Below are 26,147 nucleotides of genomic sequence, written 5' to 3'. Positions count from 1 at the left end.
CCGTAACAGTTTAACTGCACTGAAGTCTGGGTGACCAGGTGTCTGGCAGGTTAATCTCTTTTATACGTGAATGGACTAGACGGTAAACGGTTTACTACTGTGTACGATTTCCATACTTTGGTTGCTTTGGTTAACGATTGGGTCATGTGAGAGTTGGTGTGTAACAATGTACTCCATGCACCCGTTTGCATGCACATACACGGTAGTTGGTTTATGACGCAATGGCACGCGTAAGGGCATTGAGTACAGATTTTTATTTTAATCCGGAACACAAGAAGGACGTTTCACAGAACATACCCACCCAAGTCGCGTCGGATCAATCCAGAACTTAACAACCTTCATCATACTATCCAACAGACACCTGTCCCATCTCATCGGCCGAGTAATTCAATCGTTAAGCCACTCGTAACTTTACATCCGTTATCCACAGTGCAACTGAATTCCCGGCCAATGAAATCATAATCGTGAATGACAAAACCACGACAGCTGTTAATGACACTTGGCATGAGCAGACACACATAATCCGGTGTCGAAAATTTTCGACCGACCACTATCAAACGTTTTGGGGCCAAAGTCAACCAGATATTTGACCCACAATGATCTCGAATTCTTGGAGGAGGATTTGGAGGTGTCCTCACTTCACGGCCGGTTAAAACAAAACTCTGGAGCTGACAAGAGCTAAGTAACGATAGGTGTATACTCAGTGCAGGGGGAGGGGGGCACACACAGAGATGGGGGAGCGGGCGTTTGGAACCCAGATATCATTCGTGTATATATATTCATCTGTGAATCAAACTCCCATTGGCATTGCACCCACCATCCCAATCCAGCTGATTTATGTTTGGTTTCTGTCCAGTCGAAGAGTCGATTCCTAAGTCCCATTATGATTAAAATGTTAATATATTTTCTTTAACAGCTTTCATCACAGACTAATTTCAGCCACCAAATGTATTTACTCCCCCAAATTTCAGAATCGGAATCCGTGTGCGTGCTTCCCTCGCCACCAGATATTTTTTTTTTACGATTAATGTCAGGGTTCGTTTTAAAAAAAGAATATATATATATTTTTTTCTATTCGTGGTAGATTTTGTTTTCCAGGTCGTTTTCATTCATCGTCATTTGTGTTAATGCCGAGAAGTTCAGAAAAACATTATGGACAGACGCCGGCAAACCCGCCCACCCACTTGCATCACGACACTCACTCTGTCACACGATGACACACTCACTCACGCACGCACTCAAGGGTCCGAATGGCGTAATTTGCAGGAAATTGGCATAGGAGTAGGGGGTGAGGAACTTAACGAACGGCGAAATGATAGTATTGCACCGATGAGAATTCGTGTGAGAGTCAAGGGCTTGGGTAGGATGGGTGGGTCAGTCGGTATGAATGGGCAGGTATGGGAGGGGAGTAGGTGGTGAACCTATGCTCCCTTTGGTGGGTGGTTGGCGAGGCTGTCCATAACCTTCCTCAAGTCACTTCTTCACCGGAGTCTTGAGTCACTTCCACAGGCACCACTTCTGTTTGAAGTGACTGCAGATGGGACGCAGGGCTGGGCACAGACGCGCACGCATCCCAGATCATTAAATTGCACTCAACAAACGTAGTCTACCTTCATAGCCAGCATTATAAATCATCAATCTGTGGGTTAGGCCCACATAAAGATCGGACCAAACCTGTATCTCTAAGAATATTTTAAGAACCCTTCACCACTGGAGCTATAAACTTTTAAATCATCTAGATTTATAACGCATTTCTTTAGAACAACTTTTTGTGTTCAGTTGGTTGTCCTTCCGCACTTCCGATGAGCGCGGTTGGCTACGTACGGCGCCAAAGAAGTTCAACATATACATAATACGTGTCCCCTCCCCTCCTTCCACAACCCCGATCATACACTCTCACAATTTCTCACTGAAATCGACTCGGGTTTAGCCCAGAGTTTGCTAGTTCCCACGTGGGGTGAAAACTAATTGCCACTTCCTTTTAAAAGAACAAGCCATGCCTTGTCTGGGGGGATGGGTGAGGCATAATGATAAAGGGATGGGGCCTGGGGAATAAAACTCCACATACAGAGGAGGAATTCGTGAACCACGAACTTTCCAGATGATCTAAGGAAATTAATGCATCGCGTCAAATAAGTGCAGAAGGCAGCACGAACTTAATGCCGCAAATGCGGGCATGGGCCAATTGGTGCCAATAATAATGGAACAATTACATGGAATAGTTACCTGGTGCGGCAAGTCAACGATCGCCTAGCAATTCTGTCACTGTACACAGACATACAAACACATACACGACACATTTAGACAACAGCAACAACAGCAACAACAGCCCCGGTCGAATCACCACTAAAGTGATGGTCACAATGGTGCTTTTGCTAGGCTAGGTGCACGTTGACGGGGTCAGGTGATGTTTGGGAGGCACTTGATGCTAGCAGGTCATGGTTACAAACCGAGCTGCTATGCACTGACTGAGATGACTTGCAGATGTGCTCATCACTGTGTTAACTTGACACATTTTATCATCCATCTGGTTGCTCTGGTCATTGTGAGCGTTACCCCCTATTGTTGTCGTTGGGGGGGACAATAACCTTCATGTGATCTCTAATCCACGTGTCCCTCCACTGTGTCGAGAAATGTGCATCTCTACACTTTTAATCGCTTTGCCACCAATCCACCCAGGAGCTTCAATACTCTATTTGGGAAGGTTATACTCGGTTCGGGAGGTTTTGGCTATTATTTTGTCAAGTTTGAGGATCTCTGCATAAGTCTTTGAGTTTCTGTAAGTGCATGGTTGTCTGGGAACAGTTATGGGTCTCTGGATAAGTGTTTAGGGTGTCTCGGTAGGTGTATGAGTCTCTGTCTTAGTGTACGGGTCTCTGCGTGAGCCTCTGGTGTCTCTGCGACCTTCACTTACCGGTGACGACCTAGATGGCACCAACAAAAGGCGCCAACGGGGCAGCTGCATACACAGCACATATCGCAGTACAAAGGTTAACGGAGATTCACGTGCCTGTTACAATATAATATTGACCACAGCAGACTTTTTTGAGAGTAAATGACGCATCCAACAGTCAACGAGCACAGTCCTTAATACACGCATTAAACAACACTCCGTAGCTGAGCTGTATAAACGAAGGAACATTTATGCGCCGGGAATTTGCCGGCGGGAAAGACAAACCCTCACCGATTTTGCCTTTCACCGCGTGAGGAGCCACCACACCGGCGCCAATGCCGAGGGGGTAGCCGAGTCCGCCGAGGGCTGCAAACAACACACACAGGAGGGAGGGTTAAATGGTGGTTAAACATTAAACCTCACCCAGCACGTTTCGAATTAGCACGGTTTGCAACGAACGGGTGTGATAGTTGTTCTAACATACACACGCTCGCAGCGGCTTTTGGCTGGCCATCGAACAAAGACCGTCACCGCATCATCGCGCGGCCCTTTCAGATGCGCTTCTGCGGCCATCTGCAACGCTCTTCCGATATTAGGAAGCCACTGGAGCTGTGGTAATTTTACATCATCTAGATTGAAAACTGATTTCTTGCGAACTACTTCTCGTATTTAGTTGTCCTTCCTCCACACCTCCGATTAGCACAGTTGGCTAGGTACTTGTTTTGTGGTTTGACTTAAAACTGCAGGAATTCATATTCTTGGTTATTTCGGTAAAGTCACGTAGATATGAAAAAATATAAAAACGAAAAGTTAATTAAATTAAAATTACGAATTTTCGATCACAACACAAGCGATCGTCATTGCTTGTGTTGTGATCGAAACGTCGTCACTTTTATTCCACAAAATACTCATGGTCCAACTACCGTCTTGTCATCGGTTGCTGTTGCTTTAACCTCGGACAAACTACCGGTTAGGCTTCATTATAAAACAACAACAGTGGTTGTTGAAATTAATGATATCGATGATGATCGTTAAAGATTTGACTATTCTGTTTAAATCCCCATACACCACCGACACGACATTCCCGAACGTTTGAGCCTTTGCATTTCGAAGCGAAAATATTCCGCACAAATAGAACCGGTCGCCACTGAATTAACGTGGCAATAACTTTACAGAACCAATTATAACAGCCCTTGACACCCGGTCCATGCTTGGCGGTTTTTCGCCCAATCAAAGATCTATCCAGGCTCAAGATCTGCTTAACTTCTGAGATATGATTTCATTGAGGAAATGCAGTTCTGCATCTCTTCACCCGGAAATATTAAATAGGCTCGGCACAGTTTTTGCCGATCGCCAGATTGCGTGCGGTGGAGGGGAACTGTGGGAAGTGACTCCCACCTCCGTGAACTCCTACGTGCCGGCATTGAAAATTAAACCGGATAAATCAAATATCCTGTAGAGCTCACCTCTCATTGAGGCACCTGCCACCGGTGGCAGTTGTATTGCTGCACCTTCATCCATGATGAGAATAAGAATATGATTTGGCGTCCTCTGGTCTAACACTGTTTGAGACTAAGCTCTAAAAGAAAGCTTTCTCTGGTGTGGACCAATCACTTTCAAAGACAATGCATCATATATTTTCAGAGCATGTTTTTTGTTTGTATTTTCACCAAAAGAACATGTGGTTAATGCAGATATAATTCTTTGCAAAAGGTTTAAGTTTGGTGTTTTAACATTTTAACACCTGTTTTGTTGCCAGAAAAAATGGGAAAACCTATTCTTCAGAATAGGATGTATCCTTATTCCTATACATACATTTTTCCACTCCCTTCTACCGTAATAGATTCAATGTAGGACTGCAATCATGGCAAACCAATTTTGCTCGTGACTCACGTTCATCTTTGGATGTCGTGGTGATGGTGTTAGTAGGGGAGGGGATTTTAAGATTCAATTCAAACAATTAGGTAGGGGGCACATGCAAGGGCATGCACATGCAGCATACCCACCGCGGTGATAGGGGGTGCATGGTATCCGAGCCCACCATAAGGGTGAACGAGCTCAGCTGCCAGGGAAAGACAGTTCTGTGTTTAATGGGCGGGGGGAGGAGATTCGATGTGAGGTTGACGAGGGATTGATGTGAAACGGTGGTTGAGATGTTAACAACCTCGCCTGGTATAGAAGAGGTCATGGGTTCGATTCCGACCCAGACGATGCATGTTCTGTATTTGGAGTTTGTGTGTTCTCTCCCGTGGTGGTCACGTGGGGGTTGTATTTCACCTCCACATTGAAAAACATGCGTTCAGAGTGTTTGCCTGATTTAATTTTCCACGTGATAAGACATTTCGTTGGGCTATCGTTTGTGGCCAGGTCGCTTCTGATAAATAGCTGCATATCTTAGTGGGCCTACCAACCGCTCTGCTTTGACTGGCACAGTCCAGATGAGTCGAGTGGGCGTGGCTGTCCGAAGAGGGCGGGTGCTGATGTTCGTTTAGAGAGCAGCTGAGCCTAACTGACCAGGTGGCTCCGCCATAGAGCTGAGCAGCTCGCAATCATGAAGTTGAGAGTTAAAATCTTGGTTGATGGCTAAAACAAGTACACTTAGTAGGGAAGATCAACAGTGGTTTGTCGTGTGGATCAACTCTCCCCTTGCCATGGGAGTGTGGAATTTCCAATGCTAATTTCACCATGACTTGTTTTGTACGGGTGGTCGAGTGTGTGGCATAGTGTATGGATCTGTTACAAGCATGGTGCGTGTAGGCACCTCCAAGGGCCGCTCCGTGATAGCCGAGACCACCATAGCCCAGACCACCATAGCCCAGACCTCCATAGCCCAGGCCTCCATAGCCCAGACCTCCATAGCCCAGGCCTCCATAGCCTAGGCCTCCATAGCCCAGGCCTCCATAGCCCAGGCCTCCTATAATAGCGAGAGGGTATTGAATGGAGAATGTGGGTTCAGGCTCTATCATGCGTTGCATATAGATGTATATAGAACAGGGTTATTCGTGAGACTGATGTGAGTAAAATGGGCCAACGCTTTACCCACTATAAGTTGTCCACGGGTTAACGATGAGACATCGGGAGGTAGGGAGACACATTGTAAAAAAAACACGTTCAAATGCGTACACAAATGAGAGTTTATGTGCATGTAAGAATGTGTGAGTGTTTGTGAGCATGTGTGAGTGGGTGCATGAAAATGTGAGTGAGTATTAGGATGTGAGCGACTATGTACGCGTGAGAATATGAGTGTGCGTGTTGGCCTGTGGCCACATTTAAAGAATTAAGATTCTGCCGACTGCTGAACTATGCTGCCTGCTGGCCTATGCTTTCATTTCTATGAATGGTCCCTCCTTTATATGGGTTGTGTGTGTGTTTTTAACATGTCGCGATTTTTTTTGCAAGTTACAGATTTTTATTTATTTAATTGGAGGTCACTTATTTGGCATTTCTCATCATGCCCCGTCATCCACATGTCTATTTAAATTTTAGACGTTAACTAAAATCGCCTTAGAGAAATATAAAATACGATATGACTCTGTCACTATGTTGAACATCTTTCGCACCCTACAGAGCCAACCGTGTTAATCGAAGGTTCGAGCCATCATAACCGCACTAATTGGGCACTCCATTCATTCACATTTTTCCAATGCACTGGCAACAGCACTGTTTAGACCGTTTAGCATTGTGATTCAGTTAGTGAGTGTAGTGGTGGTGAGTTGTAATGAACCACACTCACCCACAGGGTGGCCCAGATATCCCGTAGATACAGTGCTCACACTCTGCTTGCCAATGACAGCTGTGGCAAGGCAGAGACACGCACGCAACACAAATAGACACAGAGACAAAAACAAGCCCCTTCATTGCCTACATAGCATGTTGGGGCAAGTGCTGTTAGAATGCACAACGGCCAGCCGCCTTTGTCTCCCCACTGGTGATGTTTATACACTGACCCCTACAATTATATTTAATGCTGAGTCAAAGAAAGGCCCAGGACCAGTTCAAATATTCTCCACCGTTATTAGTTGTGAGCGGGAATCGAACTCAGGTCACTGGTGTATAGCACAGTGCGCTAAACACTACACCACAATGCTCCCACAAGGATTCCCCCTATAGCCTTAACAAACTGGTGGGGCAAGTGTCGTTCACGAGTAGCAATTATTTAGGCAAGTAACGGCACACAAGCGGGTGAATGACCAGCACCACAGAAATCAAAAATATAAAGACAGCCATAGACGCGTGCACACGGACACACAAATAGATGCACTGACTTAATATTTTTTTATTTTACCAGGTAAGGTCGATTGAGCTATGTAGCTTTTTTTCAGAAGCGACCTGGTCACGAATGATAGCTTAACAAAGTGGCTGATGTGAAAATGTATAGCAGCAGCCAAACACTCTAAACACATGTTTCTGAATGTGGAGGGGAAAATTATAGAACCTGGATAAAAATCCTCACCACCACACAGACTCGCACAGAGTCATCCATAGACACTCAAAGTCAGACGCAGTCTCGCACTCACAGAGATCCACAGATAGACACACAAAAACACTCACAGACATGCATAGACACAAAGACAAAGTCAAGGATACTCATACTCAGACTCGCACAAAGTGAAAGATCAAAGACACAGACTCACACTCAAACATCCATAGACACATACAGTCAAAGATAGATTCACACACAGATATCCATAAACACAGGCTCACACAGAGATCCACAGATAGACACACAAAGACACAGACTCACACTCACACAGAGATTCCATCCAACTTACGCGTCGCAGTGGCGAGGTGAAGGAGGGCGAGGACGAGGAGAGCTTGAATAGCGGCGGCCATTTTGCTTTCGGGGTTTTCTGCTTTCGCTGTCGACGACAAGAAAGAAGGGCTTGAGTTGAGGCTGATGAAGCTTCACTTCGGAGTGACGAGCCTGGAGTTTGAGCCCCAGCTTTTAAAGGCAGCAACCAGGGGCTGGCTTGGCTTTGACCCAGCCAAGACAAGACCTAGCCTCAATAGCTCCAGTGTAGCGTTGGCAAACGCCAAAAGCAAAGCACCGCGTCTATTTCCTGTCAAAATACGGGAGGCATTGAAGCCTCTCCAAATATTTATGGGGTTTTGGGTTTTTTTTACTTGAGTTTCAGTACATTTCCACTCGACACCACTAAATGTCGCATTTGCCTCGATATTAAACTAAAACTAAACTATTTTTTTTACCAGGTAAGGTCCACTGTTAATATGGCTCTTTCAGAAACAACCTGGCCATCACAAATGATAGTACAACGAAGTGGCTGATGAAGCGGTCTACAGGGTACGGTGGTGGAGGCGAAGGCTGAGAGACGACGGATAATGAGAAAGGATGAACGATGCTGTCGACGCAAGTATGGGATTGAGGTGACGCAAATCGGGGAGCGGTATTCATAAAGTGATGAAGTCTTGGCGAAACGATGCAAAAGGGGGAGATGTGAATCGAGGTATTATTGTATTAGGACCTCATCCAAATTAAATGAGACTAGCAGGGGACGTGGACAAGAATGTGTGTATGAATGATTTGGAGCTTTCGTGACTGCAAGAACTGTGACTTTACTGAAAAAACCAAAGCGTGTGTATGTATGTTGAACTTCTTCTGCGCCGTACGTTTGAAAACGTGATAATTAGAGGTGCGAGGGAAGGACAATCAACTAAACACGAAAAGCAGTTCTTTAGAAATTGGTTTTCAATCGAGATTTAAGAGCGCACAGCTCCCAGTGCTTTCCTAGTATCGGAAGTGTTCCAGACGGCTGCAGAAGCAAGCATGCCTCTGTTGCCGGCTGCTATTATTTCGTATCTTTTTCACCCTTTTATATAGTAATCTATTTCATTTCATTGATCTTAATATTAGTTTTGCACTAGTTTTTAGGGGGGGGGGGGGGTGGGTTTGCTTTTAACCATTCAACTCACAACCTGACTTGGCCTTCTGTAACCGCCACCACGCACAACCTGTTTTTCCTGGCCACCGTTCATCACGCATAAACACACATTCTGTGTATATGTACACATACTTTTATAAGCTTATATTTACTTTCACATATTAAAAAAAAGTTTATTTTTTATTTTTTCAGGTAAGACGCATTGAGCGAGGTAGCACTTTTTCAGAAGTGACCTGCCCACAAATAATTGGCTAATGAAGTGGCTTAACACGTGTAAAACTGTAGCAGCAGCCACTCTAAACGCATGTTTCTTAATGCGGAGGGAAACAAATCCACACGACCACGGGGAGAACATGCAAACTCCAAATATACAGGCATCAGGGTCGAGATCGAACCCACGATTTCCTGTGTACAAGGCGAGGTAGTTAACAGCTTGCCACATACACCGATTCAGATGAATTGACATACACGCGCACACGTAGAGCATGCAGACATATACATGCAAAAATATATTCGCATGAGCTTTGTACATTAATTAGACAAAGCTCGCCCGTATAGCCTTAACAGACTGTTGGGGCAAGTGCTGTTAGCGAGCACTTGTCGGCCCACACCGTACACGAGGGAGTTTGTAGCCAACACTTCCGACCGCCCATGTCTCCACCAGTGGCAACGTTTTTATAGTGCACCTCACTAATTAAAACATACACATGGACACACCAACGCGTATATACAGTACGGTCATATTTCCAAATGCACACACGTAAAGTATATTCACACGACGAAGATACGCAGTCCTATTTTCTCTGAATCCACAACATTTACAACACCAGCGAGTGCCGAAGTAACTTAATTAATACGTTTCGTTTGCGTGACAAACCCGTTAACGTATTCTGTCGACTGGTGGTGGGTTAACGAGACATTCATATTACTTCTTGGTTCTTTCGGTAAAGTCACGTAGAAGGAAAATAATAAAAATAAAACATAAAATAATTCTCACGACGTTTCGGCCACAACGCAAGCAGCCGTCTTCAGGTGGAGAACAGGTCTGCCGAGAAGGCAGAGTCTGAATGAGACATTCATATTCAAGGGATCTAACCCCCAAAACAGACTTTATTATTTGGCCTGAATGTTAAACCGAACAAAGCTGGGGTTTTTATTTCAGTCCATCGGTGCCCAGTAGTATTCGTCTTGCCCTGCATCTTGCTGCCGTTGCGTTCTCGGTGTGTAATTGACAGGGTCGGTCGCGTGCTCCGCCACGTGACGCAAAACGGCGACTCGGGGATTGGCTCCTGAGCCGCACGTGCACGTGTATAGGCCACGCCCAGACAGGCAACTGCACGGATTCGTGCTCAAGAGGTTTGGCTGCAGCGACCCGTCCAAAATTACTGGACATCATTGACAGTCATTAATATTGTTAAAATAGAATATCTCAATAAAAAGCAATGCTGACTGTTGATTTTATTGAGTAGTGACATCTGTTGGGTCGTTCTTGTGTGCCGGCATTAATAAGATTTCACCCTTTCCCCCTGTGATGCAAGGGAGGCTTGGAAGGCATAATGAATGATGAATATATGTGCTCATAGTCGATTCTGGGCATTTGAATGTGCAGCTCTGGCGATTTTTGGCAGCGGCGGTCTCAAAATGGTTGACTACGTACACTGCAAAATAATTTCAACATACTGTCCGTCCACAAAGCACCTCTTTGCTTGATTCAGTCTATGGGAGGATTGAGCAGTGTGATGTTGCGTGGCGTTTGGGCCGATGTGGTGTCTCTTGGCAACTGTTGCAGGGACGAGATCTGAACTTTCGGTGTTTATTTTTGTGTAATTGGCCGGGCCTCGTTTTTTGGCCCCCAAAGTGTATCAAAACAAAATGGCGTCCGAGATCCCCCTCAATGGCCGCCTTTGTTGAATTACGTTCACAAGCATCAATAACTTCGCTGTTTTTGGTCAATCGGAGGTGAATTAAGGCGTATACAGTAATCGAAAGGTGATTAATACATTATGGTTTGTGAACAAACAAAAAAACAGAGGCCATTATTCGGGTTGTTAAATGTTTTTTATTTTTTCAGTTTTCATTTTTAAAATGCGCAGAATGGCCGCCCTGTATCCTCGGACTTGAAATTCAGATTAATGCGTTGATGGGTACAGAATACTTTCATTGTTGATTCAGATTAGAAAAAGGTAATTTTATGAATTCGTTATCAGAACACTATTATTTGTCTCAACAGATGTGTAAAATAATATTTTACAAGTAAATGTTTTATTAACGTAAAATGTAGCGTTTTTGAAGAGTAAATCTAGGCTAAACCAATATACAATGTCTGCGATATACGTGTTTACATGCATTCAGTGCTGGATCAGTGGGAGCGACTGGGGGAATGAACAGTGGAAGTGTTTGTGGCGTGTCGGCTTATGTCTCTTGGCCACCGTTCCAGAACGCCACGTTGGCTATGAGATGTTAACTACTTTGCCTGGTATACAGAAGATCGTGGCTTCAAAACCGATCGACCCTTAGGCATGCTGCGTATTTGGAGTTGCAAGTTCTCCCCGTGGTCGTGCGGATTTTTTTCTGGTTCCTCCAGATGTAGAATCAAAAACGGGTTTAGAGTATTTAGCTACTGCTCTAAATTTCCACATAAGCCACTTCATTAGCCTATCATTTGTTTCTAAAAGTCTCTCTCTCCATGTGGTCGCGTGGATTTTGTTTACCTGTCCTCCGGTATATCCCTCCATATTCATAATCGTCGTGTTTTTAAGAGTATTGGGCTGCTATACATTTCCACGTGACAAGGCACTTCGTTGAACGATTATATTGTGGCCAGGTCGTTTCTGAAAAAGAGCTTCATCTCCCAGTGGGATGGCCTTGCCTGGTAGAAATTAAAAATAGATTCATTTTAGTATGAGTCTCGAAGAGCATGGGTCTCATTTGGTCTTCACAGGTCTCTGGATTTCTGTGGGTCTCTGGTTATATATGAATCTTGATCTCCTGGGTCTCTTGAGTTTGTAGAAACATGCATTTAAAGTATTTTTGCCGCGTGATGAGTCATTTCCTTGAGCTGTGATCTGTGATAGCCAGGTTGCTCAGTCGGTCTTACTTGATAATGTAAAAATGTGTAATGTTTTAGATACAAAAGTGACTCAGGAGAGTACTTTTGAATAAAGTGTTATCAATTGACATTTTGCGTGAACGCCTTATTATTTATATATTTGTGTATGTAGAAAACACCGCGGTCCCTAAACTGTGGAATCGGCTCGCACAAGAACAGGCGCCACGTGTCTCAGGCGCCATTGACGTACTTCTCGACCGTAAGGTAAGCGAACCGTTTTTTTTCAAAAACTTTTTTAAATAAGTTTATTTCTACCCCACGCCGACATTTCCATTGTGTGATTTTGCATGATGGCTTTGGGCAGCAGAGAACACAGGAAAACTCGTAGTAAAAACATTTCTTTAAAACTGATTTTGTATTTGGTTTCTTGTTCTTCCCAGCATCCTGCGATGTGTATGGTTGGCTACCTACCGTCTGAAAGAAGTTCAACATACACACGTACATAGGGCAGTGTCTCATCGTCACAATCTATTGGTCCGAATGGTGGGGGCATCTATGAACGTAGAAAAAAAAAACAATCGACCACACAACCGTGGAAGTAACGACAGCTGTGGACCCACACTCAACCGCTCTCGGAAGCAAGCACGGGAGACGCTCGGCGTACACGTCGTTCCATGATTAGAAAATGTCAAAGAATGGCCAAACTGCGACCGTGGTGAAGCACCAAACCGTCAAACCCATAGCCAAAGAGTTGCACCTTCCACTCCACACCCTGGCGGTATCGCTGCAATCCGTACAGCAGTTACTGCTGCCATGGAATAATTAAAAAACTTTGATATTCAACTAAGACGTCATCTGTACAAACTGTTGCTTCTAATCTCCCCCACGCCTCCCATGGTGTACGAAAGAGCATATTGACTTAAAGCTTTCGTAACTGCAGAAATTCATATTATTTGCATCTTTCGGTAAAGTCACGTAGATAGGTTAAAATTAATAGAAATAAAATAAAACTACGACGTTTCCATCTCAACACAAGTGGTCGTCATCAGGCGGAGAGAAAAAAATTCACGTAGATAGGTTCAAATTGATAAAAAATAAAATATTTTTTTGTTTCATTTAATTTGAACCTATCTCCGTGACTTTAACGAAAGACCCAAAGAATATACGATAGAAGAATCATGATCCATGGGCAGAGGTCCCGTAGTGGGTGTCTTCCTCTTTCTGGTTCCTTCAATTTTTGCTTAACATAATTTACATGTTCCTTTTGTCCATCCTCATGTGTGTCCAGATAGTGCAAGTTTCCTTCTCATTACTGCCTGCATCATCAATTCGTCTTCTTTTATGCGCGACCCTTTTCTTACTTCGACATTGGTTACTCTATGGCTCCAGTTCAGACGCAGTATCCTGTAGCAATACATTTCAAATACCAATAGAATCAGAACCTTTATTTAGACGAGAGGAATGGATCAGCTATGAAGCTCTTTTTCACGTAAGTCCAATAATGGCGGATCAGCATATTACCTAAATTTAGAGACTGCAGGCGTGAAGCCTCAGTGCTGGTCTCCCAGCATATCGCCATGATGTCAGTATGTTTACTACCTTGCCTGGTATACAGGAGGATGTGGGTTCGACCCCGACTCTTAAGGACTGTATATTTGAAGTTTGCATGTTCTGCCCGTGCTTGCGTGGATTGTTCTCTAATTCCTCTGGTTTTTCCCTTTCAAATAATTCTTGTGAAGCTAATGTGCTGTGTGGCTATGCTGAATCTGTGCAAGCTGTATCTTTAATTCAAGCCGTAACAGTTTAACTGCACTGAAGAGTCTGGGTGACCAGGTGTATGGCAGGTTAATCTCTTTTATACGTGAATGGACTAGAAGGTAAACTGTTTACTACTGTGTACGATTTCCATACTTTGGTTAACGATTGGGTCATGTGAGAGTTGGTGTGTAACAATGTACTTCACGCACCCGTTTGCATGCACATACACGGTAGTTGGTTTATGACGCAATGGCACGCGTAAGGGCAGTGAGTACAGATTTTTATTTTAATCCGGAACACAAGAAGGACGTTTCACAGAACATACCCACCCAAGTCGCGTCGGATCAATTCAGAACTTAACAACCTTCATCATACTATCCAACAGACACCTGTCCTATCTCATCGGCCGAGTAATTCAATCGTTAAGCCACTCGTAACTTTACATCCGTTATCCACAGTGCAACTGAATTCCCGGCCAATGAAATCATAATCGTGAATGACAAAACCACGACAGCTGTTAATGACACTTGGCGTGAGCAGACACACATAATCCGGTGTCGAAAATTTTCGACCGACCACTATTAAACGTTTTGGGGCCAAAGTCAACCAGATATTTGACCCACAATGATCTCGAATTCTTGGAGGAGGATTTGGAAGTGTCCTCACTTCACGACCGGTTAAAACAAAACTCTGGAGCTGACAAGAGCTAAGTAACGATAGGTGTATACTCAGTGCAGGGGGAGGGGGGCACACATAGAGATGGGGGAGGGGGCGTTTGGAACCCAGATATCATTCGTGTATATATATTCATCTGTGAATCAAACTCCCATTGGCATTGCACCCACCATCCCAATCCAGCTGATTTATTTTTGGTTTCTGTCCAGTCGAAGAGTCGATTCCTAAGTCCCATTATGATTAAAATGTTAATATATTTTCTTTAACAGCTTTCATCACAGACTAATTTCAGCCACCAAATGTATTTACTCCCCCAAATTTCAGAATCGGAATCCGTGTGCGTGCTTCCCTCGCCACCAGATATTTTTTTTTACGATTAATGTCAGGGTTCGTTTTAAAAAAAGAATATATATATTTTTTTCTATTCGTGGTAGATTTTGTTTTCCAGGTCGTTTTCATTCATCGTCATTTGTGTTAATGCCGAGAAGTTCAGAAAAACATTATGGACAGACGCCGGCAAACCCGCCCACCCACTTGCATCACGACACTCACTCTGTCACACGATGACACACTCACTCACGCACGCACTCAAGGGTCCGAATGGCGTAATTTGCAGGAAATTGGCATAGGAGTAGGGGGTGAGGAACTTAACGAACGGCGAAATGATAGTATTGCACCGATGAGAATTCGTGTGAGAGTCAAGGGCTTGGGTAGGATGGGTGGGTCAGTCGGTATGAATGGGCAGGTATGGGAGGGGAGTAGGTGGTGAACCTATGCTCCCTTTGGTGGGTGGTTGGCGAGGCTGTCCATAACCTTCCTCAAGTCACTTCTTCACCGGAGTCTTGAGTCACTTCCACAGGCACCACTTCTGTTTGAAGTGACTGCAGATGGGACGCAGGGCTGGGCACAGACGCGCACGCATCCCAGATCATTAAATTGCACTCAACAAACGTAGTCTACCTTCATAGCCAGCATTATAAATCATCAATCTGTGGGTTAGGCCCACATAAAGATCGGACCAAACCTGTATCTCTAAGAATATTTTAAGAACCCTTCACCACTGGAGCTATAAACTTTTAAATCATCTAGATTTATAACGCATTTCTTTAGAACAACTTTTTGTGTTCAGTTGGTTGTCCTTCCGCACTTCCGATGAGCGCGGTTGGCTACGTACGGCGCCAAAGAAGTTCAACATATACATAATACGTGTCCCCTCCCCTCCTTCCACAACCCCGATCATACACTCTCACAATTTCTCACTGAAATCGACTCGGGTTTAGCCCAGAGTTTGCTAGTTCCCACGTGGGGTGAAAACTAATTGCCACTTCCTTTTAAAAGAACAAGCCATGCCTTGTCTGGGGGGATGGGTGAGGCATAATGATAAAGTGATGGGGCCTGGGGAATAAAACTCCACATACAGAGGAGGAATTCGTGAACCACGAACTTTCCAGATGATCTAAGGAAATTAATGCATCGCGTCAAATAAGTGCAGAAGGCAGCACGAACTTAATGCCGCAAATGCGGGCATGGGCCAATTGGTGCCAATAATAATGGAACAATTACATGGAATAGTTACCTGGTGCGGCAAGTCAACGATCGCCTAGCAATTCTGTCACTGTACACAGACATACAAACACATACACGACACATTTAGACAACAGCAACAACAGCAACAACAGCCCCGGTCGAATCACCACTAAAGTGATGGTCACAATGGTGCTTTTGCTAGGCTAGGTGCACGTTGACGGGGTCAGGTGATGTTTGGGAGGCACTTGATGCTAGCAGGTCATGGTTACAAACCGAGCTGCTATGCACTGACTGAGATGACTTGCAGATGTGCTCATCACTGTGTTAACTTGACACATTTTATCATCCATCTGGTTGCTCTGGTCATTGTGAGCGTTACCCCCTATTGTTGTCGTTGGCGGGGACAATAACCTTCATGTGATCTCTAATCCACGTGTCCCTCCACTGTGTCGAGAAATTTGCATCTCTACACTTTTAATCGCTTTGCCACCAATCCACCCAGGAGCTTCAATACTCTATTTGGGAAGGTTATACTCGGTTCGGGAGGTTTTGGCTATTATTTTGTCAAGTTTGAGGATCTCTGCATAAGTCTTTGAGTTTCTGTAAGTGTATGGTTGTCTGGGAACAGTTATGGGTCTCTGGATAAGTGTTTAGGGTGTCTCGGTAGGTGTATGAGTCTCTGTCTTAGTGTACGGGTCTCTGCGTGAGCCTCTGGTGTCTCTGCGACCTTCACTTACCGGTGACGACCTAGATGGCACCAACAAAAGGCGCCAACGGGGCAGCTGCATACACAGCACATATCGCAGTACAAAGGTTAACGGAGATTCACGTGCCTGTTACAATATAATATTGACCACAGCAGACTTTTTTGAGAGTAAATGACGCATCCAACAGTCAACGAGCACAGTCCTTAATACACGCATTAAACAACACTCCGTAGCTGAGCTGTATAAACGAAGGAACATTTATGCGCCGGGAATTTGCCGGCGGGAAAGAGAAACCCTCACCGATTTTGCCTTTCACCGCGTGAGGAGCCACCACACCGGCGCCAATGCCGAGGGGGTAGCCGAGTCCGCCGAGGGCTGCAAACAACACACACAGGAGGGAGGGTTAAATGGTGGTTAAACATTAAACCTCACCCAGCACGTTTCGAATTAGCACGGTTTGCAACGAACGGGTGTGATAGTTGTTCTAACATACACACGCTCGCAGCGGCTTTTGGCTGGCCATCGAACAAAGACCGTCACCGCATCATCGCGCGGCCCTTTCAGATGCGCTTCTGCGGCCATCTGCAACGCTCTTCCGATATTAGGAAGCCACTGGAGCTGTGGTAATTTTACATCATCTAGATTGAAAACTGATTTCTTGCGAACTACTTCTCGTATTTAGTTGTCCTTCCTCCACACCTCCGATTAGCACAGTTGGCTAGGTACGTGTTTTGTGGTTTGACTTAAAACTGCAGGAATTCATATTCTTGGTTATTTCGGTAAAGTCACGTAGATATGAAAAAATATAAAAACGAAAAGTTAATTAAATTAAAATTACGAGTTTTCGATCACAACACAAGCGATCGTCATTGCTTGTGTTGTGATCGAAACGTCGTCACTTTTATTCCACAAAATACTCATGGTCCAACTACCGTCTTGTCATCGGTTGCTGTTGCTTTAACCCCGGACAAACTACCGGTTAGGTTTCATTATAAAACAACAATAGTGGTTTTTGAAATTAATGATATCGATGATGATCGTTAAAGATTTGACTATTCTGTTTAAATCCCCATACACCACCGACACGACATTCCCGAACGTTTGAGCCTTTGCATTTCGAAGCGAAAATATTCCGCACAAATAGAACCGGTCGCCACTGAATTAACGTGGCAATAACTTTACAGAACCAATTATAACAGCCCTTGACACCCGGTCCATGCTTGGCGGTTTTTCGCCCAATCAAAGATCTATCCAGGCTCAAGATCTGCTTAACTTCTGAGATATGATTTCATTGAGGAAATGCAGTTCTGCATCTCTTCACCCGGAAATATTAAATAGGCTCGGCACAGTTTTTGCCGATCGCCAGATTGCGTGCGGTGGAGGGGAACTGTGGGAAGTGACTCCCACCTCCGTGAACTCCTACGTGCCGGCATTGAAAATTAAACCGGATAAATCAAATATCCTGTAGAGCTCACCTCTCATTGAGGCACCTGCCACCGGTGGCAGTTGTATTGCTGCACCTTCATCCATGATGAGAATAAGAATATGATTTGGCGTCCTCTGGTCTAACACTGTTTGAGACTAAGCTCTAAAAGAAAGCTTTCTCTGGTGTGGACCAATCAGTTTCAAAGACAATGCATCATATATTTTCAGAGCATGTTTTTTGTTTGTATTTTCACCAAAAGAACATGTGGTTAATGCAGATATAATTCTTTGCAAAAGGTTTAAGTTTGGTGTTTTAACATTTTAACACCTGTTTTGTTGCCAGAAAAAATGGGAAAACCTATTCTTCAGAATAGGATGTATCCTTATTCCTATACATACATTTTTCCACTCCCTTCTACCGTAATAGATTCAATGTTGACTGCAATCATGGCAAACCAATTTTGCTCGTGACTCACGTTCATCTTTGGATGTCGTGGTGATGGTGTTAGTAGGGGAGGGGATTTTAAGATTCAATTCAAACAATTAGGTAGGGGTGGGGGGCACATGCAAGGGCATGCACATGCAGCATACCCACCGCGGTGATAGGGGGTGCATGGTATCCGAGCCCACTATAAGGGTGAACGAGCTCAGCTGCCAGGGAAAGACAGTTCTGTGTTTAATGGGCGGGGGGAGGAGATTCGATGTAAGGTTGACGAGGGATTGATGTGAAATGGTGGTTGAGATGTTAACAACCTCGCCTGGTATAGAAGAGGTCATGGGTTCGATTCCGACCCAGACGATGCATGTTCTGTATTTGGAGTTTGTGTGTTCTCTCCCGTGGTGGTCACGTGGGGGTTGTATTTCACCTCCATATTGAAAAACATGCGTTCAGAGTGTTTGCCTGATTTAATTTTCCACGTGATAAGACATTTCGTTGGGCTATCGTTTGTGGCCAGGTCGCTTCTGATAAATAGCTGCATATCTTAGTGGGCCTACCAACCGCTCTGCTTTGACTGGCACAGTCCAGATGAGTCGAGTGGGCGTGGCTGTCCGAAGAGGGCGGGTGCTGATGTTCGTTTAGAGAGCAGCTGAGCCTAACTGACCAGGTGGCTCCGCCATAGAGCTGAGCAGCTCGCAATCATGAAGTTGAGAGTTAAAATCTTGGTTGATGGCTAAAACAAGTACACTTAGTAGGGAAGATCAACAGTGGTTTGTCGTGTGGATCAACTCTCCCCTTGCCATGGGAGTGTGGAATTTCCAATGCTAATTTCACCATGACTTGTTTTGTACGGGTGGTCGAGTGTGTGGCATAGTGTATGGATCTGTTACAAGCATGGTGCGTGTAGGCACCTCCAAGGGCCGCTCCGTGATAGCCGAGACCACCATAGCCCAGACCACCATAGCCCAGACCACCATAGCCCAGACCTCCATAGCCCAGGCCTCCATAGCCCAGGCCTCCATAGCCTAGGCCTCCATAGCCCAGGCCTCCATAGCCCAGACCTCCTGTAATAGCGAGAGGGAATAGAATGGAGAATGTGGGTTCAGGCTCTATCATGCGTTAGTTTAACACGTAGGCTTTCGCGACCAATGTTATTCATAATCAACATTTTTGGGTTTAGATCGCGTTATTTATAAATGTGTCGTAACCCTCCACCACCCGACACGGCCGGTAATTGCATCCAGCATCATCGGGCAATTCTGGCGAATTGCTCGATGATGCTGGATGCAATTACCAGCGAAACGTCGTACTCAAATTGTAAATGTTGTGGCTTCAACACACCGGTGGGCTAAAGCAGTGAACTATTTGTCTTTTGTCAACGTGACACATTTTTACTGATTGGCCGTGTCGGGTGGTGGAGGGTTACGACACATTTATAAATAACGCGATCTAAACCCAAAAACGTTGATTATGTCTATCATGCGTTGCATATAGAAGTATATAGAACAGGGTTATTCGTGAGACTGATGTGAGTGAGATGGGCCAACGACTTGCCCACTATAAGTTGTCCACGGGTTAACGATGAGACATCGGGAGGTATGGAGACACATTGTAAAAAAAACACGTTTATATGCGTACACAAATGAGTGTTTAAGTGCATGTAAGAATGTGTGAGTGTTTGTGAGCATGTGTGAGTGGGTGCATAAAAATGTGAGTGAGTGTTAGGATGTGAGCGACTATGTATGCGTGACAATATGAGTGTGCGTGTTGGCCTGTGACCACATTTGAAACATTAAGATGCTGCCGCCTGCTGAACTATGCTGCCTGCTGGCCTATGCTTTCATTTATTTGAAGGGTTCCTCCTTTATATGGGTTGTTTGTGTGTTTTTAACATGTCGCCATTTTTTTGCAAGTTACAGATTTTTTTTTTTAATTGGAGGTCACTTATTTGGGCTTTTTCATCATGCCCCGTCGCCCACTTGTCTATTTAGATTTTAGACCATGCAACACGTTAACTAAAATCGCCTTAGAGCAATATAATATACGATATGACTCTGTCACTATGTTGAACATCTTTCGCACCCTACATCGCCAACCGTGTTAATCGAAGGTTAGAGCCATCATAACCGCACTAATTGGGCACTCCATTCATTCACATTTTTCCAATGCACTGGCAACATCACTGTTTAGACCGTTTAGCATTGTGATTCATTGAGTGTAGTTTCGCTGAGTTGTAATGAACTTCACTCACCCACAGGGTGGCCCAGGAATCCCGTAGATAAAGTGCTCACAGTCTGCTTGCCAACGACAGCTGTGGCAAGGCAGAGACACGCACGCAACACAAATAGATACAGAGACAAAAACAATCCCCTTCATAGCCTGCATAGCATGTTAGGGCAAGTGCTGTTAGAAGGCATAACGGCCAGCCGCCTTTGTCTCCCCACTGGTGATGTTTATACACTGACCCCTACAATTATTTTTAATGCTGAGTTAAAGAAAGGCCCAGGACCAGTTCAAATATTCTCTACCGTTATTAGTTGTGAGCGGGAATCGAACTCAGGTCACTGGTGTATAGCACAGTGCGCTAAATACTACACCACAACGCTCCCACAAGGATTCCCCCTATAGCCTTAACAAACTGTTGGGGCAAGCGTCGTTCACGAGTAGCAATTATTTAGGCAAGTAACGGCACACAAGCGGGTGAATGACCAGCACCACAGAAATCAAAAAGATAAAGACAGCCATAGACGCGTGCACACGGACACACAAATAGATGCACTGACTTAATATTGTATTATTTTACCAGGTAAGGTCGATTGAGCTATGTAGCTTTTTTTCAGAAGCGACCTGGTCACGAATGATAGCTTAACAAAGTGGCTGATGTGAAAATGTATAGCAGCAGCCAAACACTCTAAACACATGTTTCTGAATGTGGAGGGGAAAATTAGAGAACCTGGATAAAAATCCTCACCACCACACAGACTCGCACAGATACATCCATAGACACGCAAAGTCAGACGCAGTCTCGCACTCACAGAGATCCACAGAGAGACACAAAAACACTCACAGACATGCATAGACACAAAGACAAAGTCAAGGATACTCACATACTCAGACTCGCACAAAGTGAAAGATCAAAGACACAGACTCACACATCCATAGACACATACAGTCAAAGATATATTCACACACATATCCATAGACACAGGCTCACACAGAGATCCACAGATAGACACACAAAGACACAGACTTACACTCACACAGATATTCCATCCAACTTACGCGTCGCAGTGGCGAGGTGAAGGAGGGCGAGGACGAGGAGAGCTTGAATAGCGGCGGCCATTTTGCTTTCGGGGTTTTCTGCTTTCGCTGTCGACGACAAGAAAGAAGGGCTTGAGTTGAGGCTGATGAAGCTTCACTTCGGAGTGACGAGCCTGGAGTTTGAGCCCCAGCATTTAAAGGCAGCAACCAGGGGCTGGCTTGGCTTTGACCCAGCCAAGACAAGACCTAGCCTCAATAGCTCCAGTGTAGCGTTGACAAACGCCAAAAGCAAAGCACCACGTCTATTTCCTGTCAAAATACGGGAGGCATTGAAGCCTCTCCAAATATTTATGGGTTTTTGGGTTTTTTTTACTTGAGTTTCAGTACATTTCCACTCGACACCACTAAATGTCGCATTTGCCTCGATATTAAACTAAAACTAAACTATTTGTTTTTACCAGGTAAGGTCCACTGTTAATATGGCTCTTTCAGAAACAACCTGGCCATCACAAATGATAGTACAACGAATTGGCTGATGAAGCGGTCTACAGGGTAAGGTGGTGGAGGCGAAGGCTGAGAGACGACGGATAATGAGAAAGGATGAACGATGCTGTCGACGCAAGTATGGGATTGAGGTGACGCAAATCGGGGAGCGGTATTCATAAAGTGATGAAGTCTTGGCGAAACGATGCAAAAGGGGGAGATGTGAATCGAGGTATTATTGTTTTAGGAACTCATCCAAATTAAATGAGACCAGCAGGGGACGTGGACAAGAATGTGTGTATGAATGATTTGGAGCTTTCGTGACTGCAGGAACTGTGACTTTACTGAAAAAACCAAAGCGTGTGTATGTATGTTGAATTTCTTCTGCACCGTACGTTTGAAAACGTGCTAATTAGAGGTGCGAGAGAAGGACAATCAACTAAACACGAAAAGCAGTTCTCTAGAAATTGGTTTTCAATCGAGATTTAAGAGCGCACAGCTCCCAGTGCTTTCCTAGTATCGGAATAGTGTTCCAGACGGCTGCAGAATCAAGCATGCCTCTGTTGCCGGCTGCTATTATTTCGTATCTTTTTCACCCTTTTATATAGTAATCTATTTCATTTCATTGATCTTAATATTAGTTTTGCACTAGTTTTTAGGGGGGGGGTGGGTTTGCTTTTAACCATTCAACTCACAACCTGACTTGGCCTTCTATAACTGCGACCACGCACAACCTGTTTTTCCTGGCCACCGTTCATCACGCATAAACACACATTCTGTGTATATGTACACATACTTTTATAAGCTTATGTTTATTTTCACATATTAAAAAAAAGTTTTATTTTTCCAGGTAAGACGCACTGAGCGAGGTAGCACTTTTTCAGAAGTGACCTGTCCACAAATGATTGGCTAATGAAGTGGCTTAACACGTGTAAAACTGTAGCAGCAGCCACTCTAAACGCATTTTTCTTAATGCGGAGGGAAAAACTAGAGGACCCGGATAAAAATCCACACGACCACGGGAAGAACATGCAAACTCCAAATATACAGGCATCAGGGTCGAGATCGAACGGACGATTTCCTGTGTAACTGGCGAGGTAGTTAACATCTTGCCACATGCATACACAGATTCAGATGAATTCTGACATACACACGGACACATAGAGCATGCACAGACATATATACATGCACATATATATCAGCCTGAGCTTCGTAGATTAATAAGACAAAGCTCCCCCGTATAGCCTTAACATACTGTTGGGGCAAGTGCTGTTAGCGAGCACTTTTTTCGGCCCGCACCGTACACGAGGGAGTTTGTGTACAAGGCGAGGTAGTTAACAGCTTGCCACATACATACACTGATTAAGATGAATTCTGATATGCACACACAGAGCATGCACAGACATACAAGCAAATAAATAGTCGCATGAGCTTTGTACATTAATTAGACAAAGCTCCACCGTATAGCCTTAACAGATTGTTGGGGCAAGTGCTGTTAGCGAGCACTTATGTCGGCCCACATCGTACACGAGGGAGTTTTTGGCCAACACTTCCGACCGCCTTTGTCTCCACCAGTGGCAACGTTTTTATAGTGCACATCACTAATTAAAACATACACATGGACACACCAACGCATATATACAGTACTGTCATATATTTCCAAATGCGCACACGCAAAGTATATTCACACGACGAAGACACGCAGTCCTATTTTCTCTGAATCCACAACATTTACAACACCAGCGAGTGCCGAGGTAACTTAATTAATACGTTTCGTTTGCGTGACAAACCCGTTAACGTATTCTGTCGGCTGGTGGTGGGTTAACGAGACATTCATATTTCTTCTTGGTTCTTTCGGTAAAGTCACGTAGAAGGAAAATAATAAAATAATAAAAATAAAACATTTAATTCTCACGACGTTTCGGTCACTTCAGGTGGAGAACAGGTCTGTCGAGAAGGCAGAGTCTGAATGAGACATTCATATTCAAGGGATCTGACCCCCAAAACAGACTTTATTATTTGGCCTGAATGTTAAACCGAACAAAGCTGGGGTTTTTATTTCAGTCCATCGGTGCCCAGTAGTATTCGTCTTGCCCTGCATCTCGCTGCCGATGCGTTCTCGTTCTCGGTGTGTAATTGACAGGGTCGGTCGCCCGCTCCGTCACGTGACGCAAAACGGCGACTCGGGGATTGGCTCCTGAGTCACGTGCACGTGTATAGGCCACGCCCAGACAGGCACCTGCACGGATTCGTGCTCAAGCGGTTTGGCTGCAGCGACCCGTCCAAAATTACTGACATCATTGACACTCATAATCAACGATTTTTGGGTTTAGATCGCGTTATTTATAAATGTGTCGTAACCCTCCACCACCCGACACGGCCAATCAGTAAAAAAAAGTGTCACGTTGACAAAAGACAAATAGTTCACTGCTTTAGCCCACCGGTGTGTTGAAACGTGAAACCACAACATTTACAATTTTAGTACGACGTTTCGCTGGTAATTGCATCCAGCATCATTGGGCAATTCGCCAGAATGGATCCATTCGCGAAAGCCTACGTGTTAAACTGATCATTGACACTCATTGACACTCATTAATATTGTCAAATTAGAATATCTCAATAAAAAGCAATGCTGACTGTTGATTTTATTGAGTAGTGACATCTGTTGGGTCGTTCTTGTTTCCGGCATTAATCAGATTTCACCCTTTCCCCCTGTGATGCAAGGGAGGCTTGGAAGGCATAATGAATGATGAATATATGTGCTCATAGTCGATTCTGGGCATTTGAATGTGCAGCTCTGGCGATTTTTGGCAGCAGCGGTCTCAAAATGGTTGACTACATACACTGCAAAATAATTTCAACATACTGTCCATCCACAAAGCACCTCTTTGCTTGATTCAGTCTATGGGAGGATTGAGCAGCGTGATGTTGCGTGGCGTTTGGGCTGATGTGGTGTCTCTTGGCAACTTGCAGGGACGAGATCTGAACTTTCGGTGTTTATTTTTGTGTAATTGGCCGGGCCGTGTTTTTTGGCCCCCAAAGTGTATCTAAATAAAATGGCATCCGAGATCCCCCTCAATGGCCGCCTTTGTTGAATTACGTTCACAAGCATCAATAACTTCGCTGTTTTTGGTCAATCGGAGGTGAATTAAGGCGTATACAGTAATCGGAAGGTGATTAATACATTATGGTTTGTGAACAAACAAAAAACAGAGGCCATTATTCGGGTTGTTAAATGTTTTTTATTTTATCAGTTTTCATTTTTAAAATGCGCAGAATGGCCGCCCTGTATCCTCGGACTTGAAATTCAGATTAATGCGTTGATGGGTACAGAATACTTTCATTGTTGATTCAGATTAGAAAAAGGTAATTTTATGAATTCGTTATCAGAACACTATTATTTGTCTCAACAGATGTGTAAAATGATATTTTACAAGTAAATGTTTTATTAACGTAAAATTTAGCGTTTTTGAAGAGTAAATCTAGGCTAAACCAATATACAATGTCTGCGATATACGTGTTTACATGCATTCAGTGCTGGATCAGTGGGAGCGACTGGGGGAATGAACAGTGGTAGTGTTTGTGGCGTGTCTGCTTATGTCTCTTGGCCACCGTTCCAGAACGCCACGTTGGCTATGAGATGTTAACTACTTTGCCTGGTATACAGAAGATCGTGGCTTCGATACCGATCGACCCTTAGGCATGCTGCGTATTTGGAGTTGCAAGTTCTCCCCGTGGTCGTGCGGATTTTTTTCTGGTTCCTCCAGATGTAGAATCAAAAACTGGTTTAGAGTATTTAGCTACTGCTCTAATTTCCACATAAGCCACTTCATTAGCCTATCATTTGTTTCTAAAAGTCTCTCCATGTGGTCGCGTGGATTTTGTTTACCTGTCCGGTATATCCCTCCATATTCATAATCGGCGTGTGTTTAAGAGTATTTGGCTGCTATACATTTCCACGTGACAAGGCACTTCGTTGAACGATTATATTGTGGCCAGGTCGTTTCTGAAAAAGAGCTTCATCTCCCAG

At 44.4% G+C, this 26,147-nt stretch overlaps 2 protein-coding genes and 1 long non-coding RNA gene across 5 annotated transcripts; 1 reads left to right on the top strand and 2 right to left on the bottom strand.

Annotated features, from left to right (window-relative positions):
• Positions 1–235: 235 nt before the first annotated feature.
• On the bottom strand, positions 236–10,007 carry LOC144737412 (lamprin 0.9-like). 2 transcript variants are annotated; one of them, XM_078620093.1, is made up of 8 exons: positions 9,671–10,007; positions 7,666–7,752; positions 6,627–6,686; positions 5,655–5,807; positions 3,185–3,259; positions 2,915–2,959; positions 2,227–2,265; positions 236–1,550 (listed from the first exon to the last, which is right to left on the bottom strand). In XM_078620093.1, the coding sequence occupies exons 2-6, from the start codon at positions 7,724–7,726 to the stop codon at positions 2,925–2,927; spliced, it is 384 nt and encodes a 127-aa protein (XP_078476219.1). In that variant the 5' UTR covers positions 7,727–7,752; positions 9,671–10,007; the 3' UTR covers positions 236–1,550; positions 2,227–2,265; positions 2,915–2,924. The 2 variants fall into 2 exon arrangements, with proteins under 2 accessions (XP_078476219.1, XP_078476218.1); XM_078620092.1 differs by having other exon boundaries at positions 9,791–10,007.
• LOC144737413 (uncharacterized) lies at positions 10,003–13,712 on the top strand. 2 transcript variants are annotated; one of them, XR_013588973.1, is made up of 3 exons: positions 10,003–10,149; positions 12,015–12,106; positions 12,283–13,712. It is a non-coding gene; the product is annotated as an uncharacterized LOC144737413 (long non-coding RNA). The 2 variants fall into 2 exon arrangements; XR_013588972.1 differs by lacking the exon at positions 10,003–10,149 and adding an exon at positions 10,332–10,782.
• A 1,339-nt stretch (positions 13,713–15,051) lies between these two features.
• LOC144737426 (lamprin 0.9-like) lies at positions 15,052–23,997 on the bottom strand. Its single transcript, XM_078620105.1, has 8 exons — positions 23,908–23,997; positions 21,656–21,742; positions 20,625–20,684; positions 19,285–19,437; positions 16,810–16,884; positions 16,540–16,584; positions 15,852–15,890; positions 15,052–15,175 (listed from the first exon to the last, which is right to left on the bottom strand). Exons 2-6 carry the CDS (start codon positions 21,714–21,716, stop codon positions 16,550–16,552), a joined length of 384 nt encoding a protein of 127 aa, XP_078476231.1. The 5' UTR covers positions 21,717–21,742; positions 23,908–23,997; the 3' UTR covers positions 15,052–15,175; positions 15,852–15,890; positions 16,540–16,549.
• Between the last annotated feature and the right edge of the window lie 2,150 nt (positions 23,998–26,147).

This window comes from Lampetra planeri, chromosome 69 (assembly GCF_965212315.1).
Source record: "Lampetra planeri chromosome 69, kcLamPlan1.2.h2, whole genome shotgun sequence".
Taxonomy (NCBI): Eukaryota; Metazoa; Chordata; class Hyperoartia; order Petromyzontiformes; family Petromyzontidae; genus Lampetra; species Lampetra planeri.
Note: the sequence above shows the minus strand (reverse complement) of the source record. Positions and strands in the feature narration are given on the sequence as shown.

What these genes read in the sequence shown, in the direction of transcription:
- LOC144737426 (XM_078620105.1), bottom strand. Translation starts at nt 21,716, where the DNA reads ATGGCCGCCGCTATTCAAGCTCTCCTCGTCCTCGCCCTCCTTCACCTC. An exon ending in TCACCTCGCCACTGCGACGC is followed by an intron (nt 20,685 to 21,655) that starts GTAAGTTGGATG and finishes GCCTTGCCACAG; the next exon opens with CTGTCGTTGGCAAGCAGACT. An exon ending in TCACGGAGCGGCCCTTGGAG is followed by an intron (nt 16,885 to 19,284) that starts GTGCCTACACGC and finishes TGTTGTTTGCAG; the next exon opens with CCCTCGGCGGACTCGGCTAC.
- LOC144737412 (XM_078620093.1), bottom strand. Translation starts at nt 7,726, where the DNA reads ATGGCCGCCGCTATTCAAGCTCTCCTCGTCCTCGCCCTCCTTCACCTC. An exon ending in ATATCTGGGCCACCCTGTGG is followed by an intron (nt 5,808 to 6,626) that starts GTGAGTGTGGTT and finishes TCGCTATTATAG; the next exon opens with GAGGCCTGGGCTATGGAGGC. An exon ending in TCACGGAGCGGCCCTTGGAG is followed by an intron (nt 3,260 to 5,654) that starts GTGCCTACACGC and finishes TGTTGTTTGCAG; the next exon opens with CCCTCGGCGGACTCGGCTAC.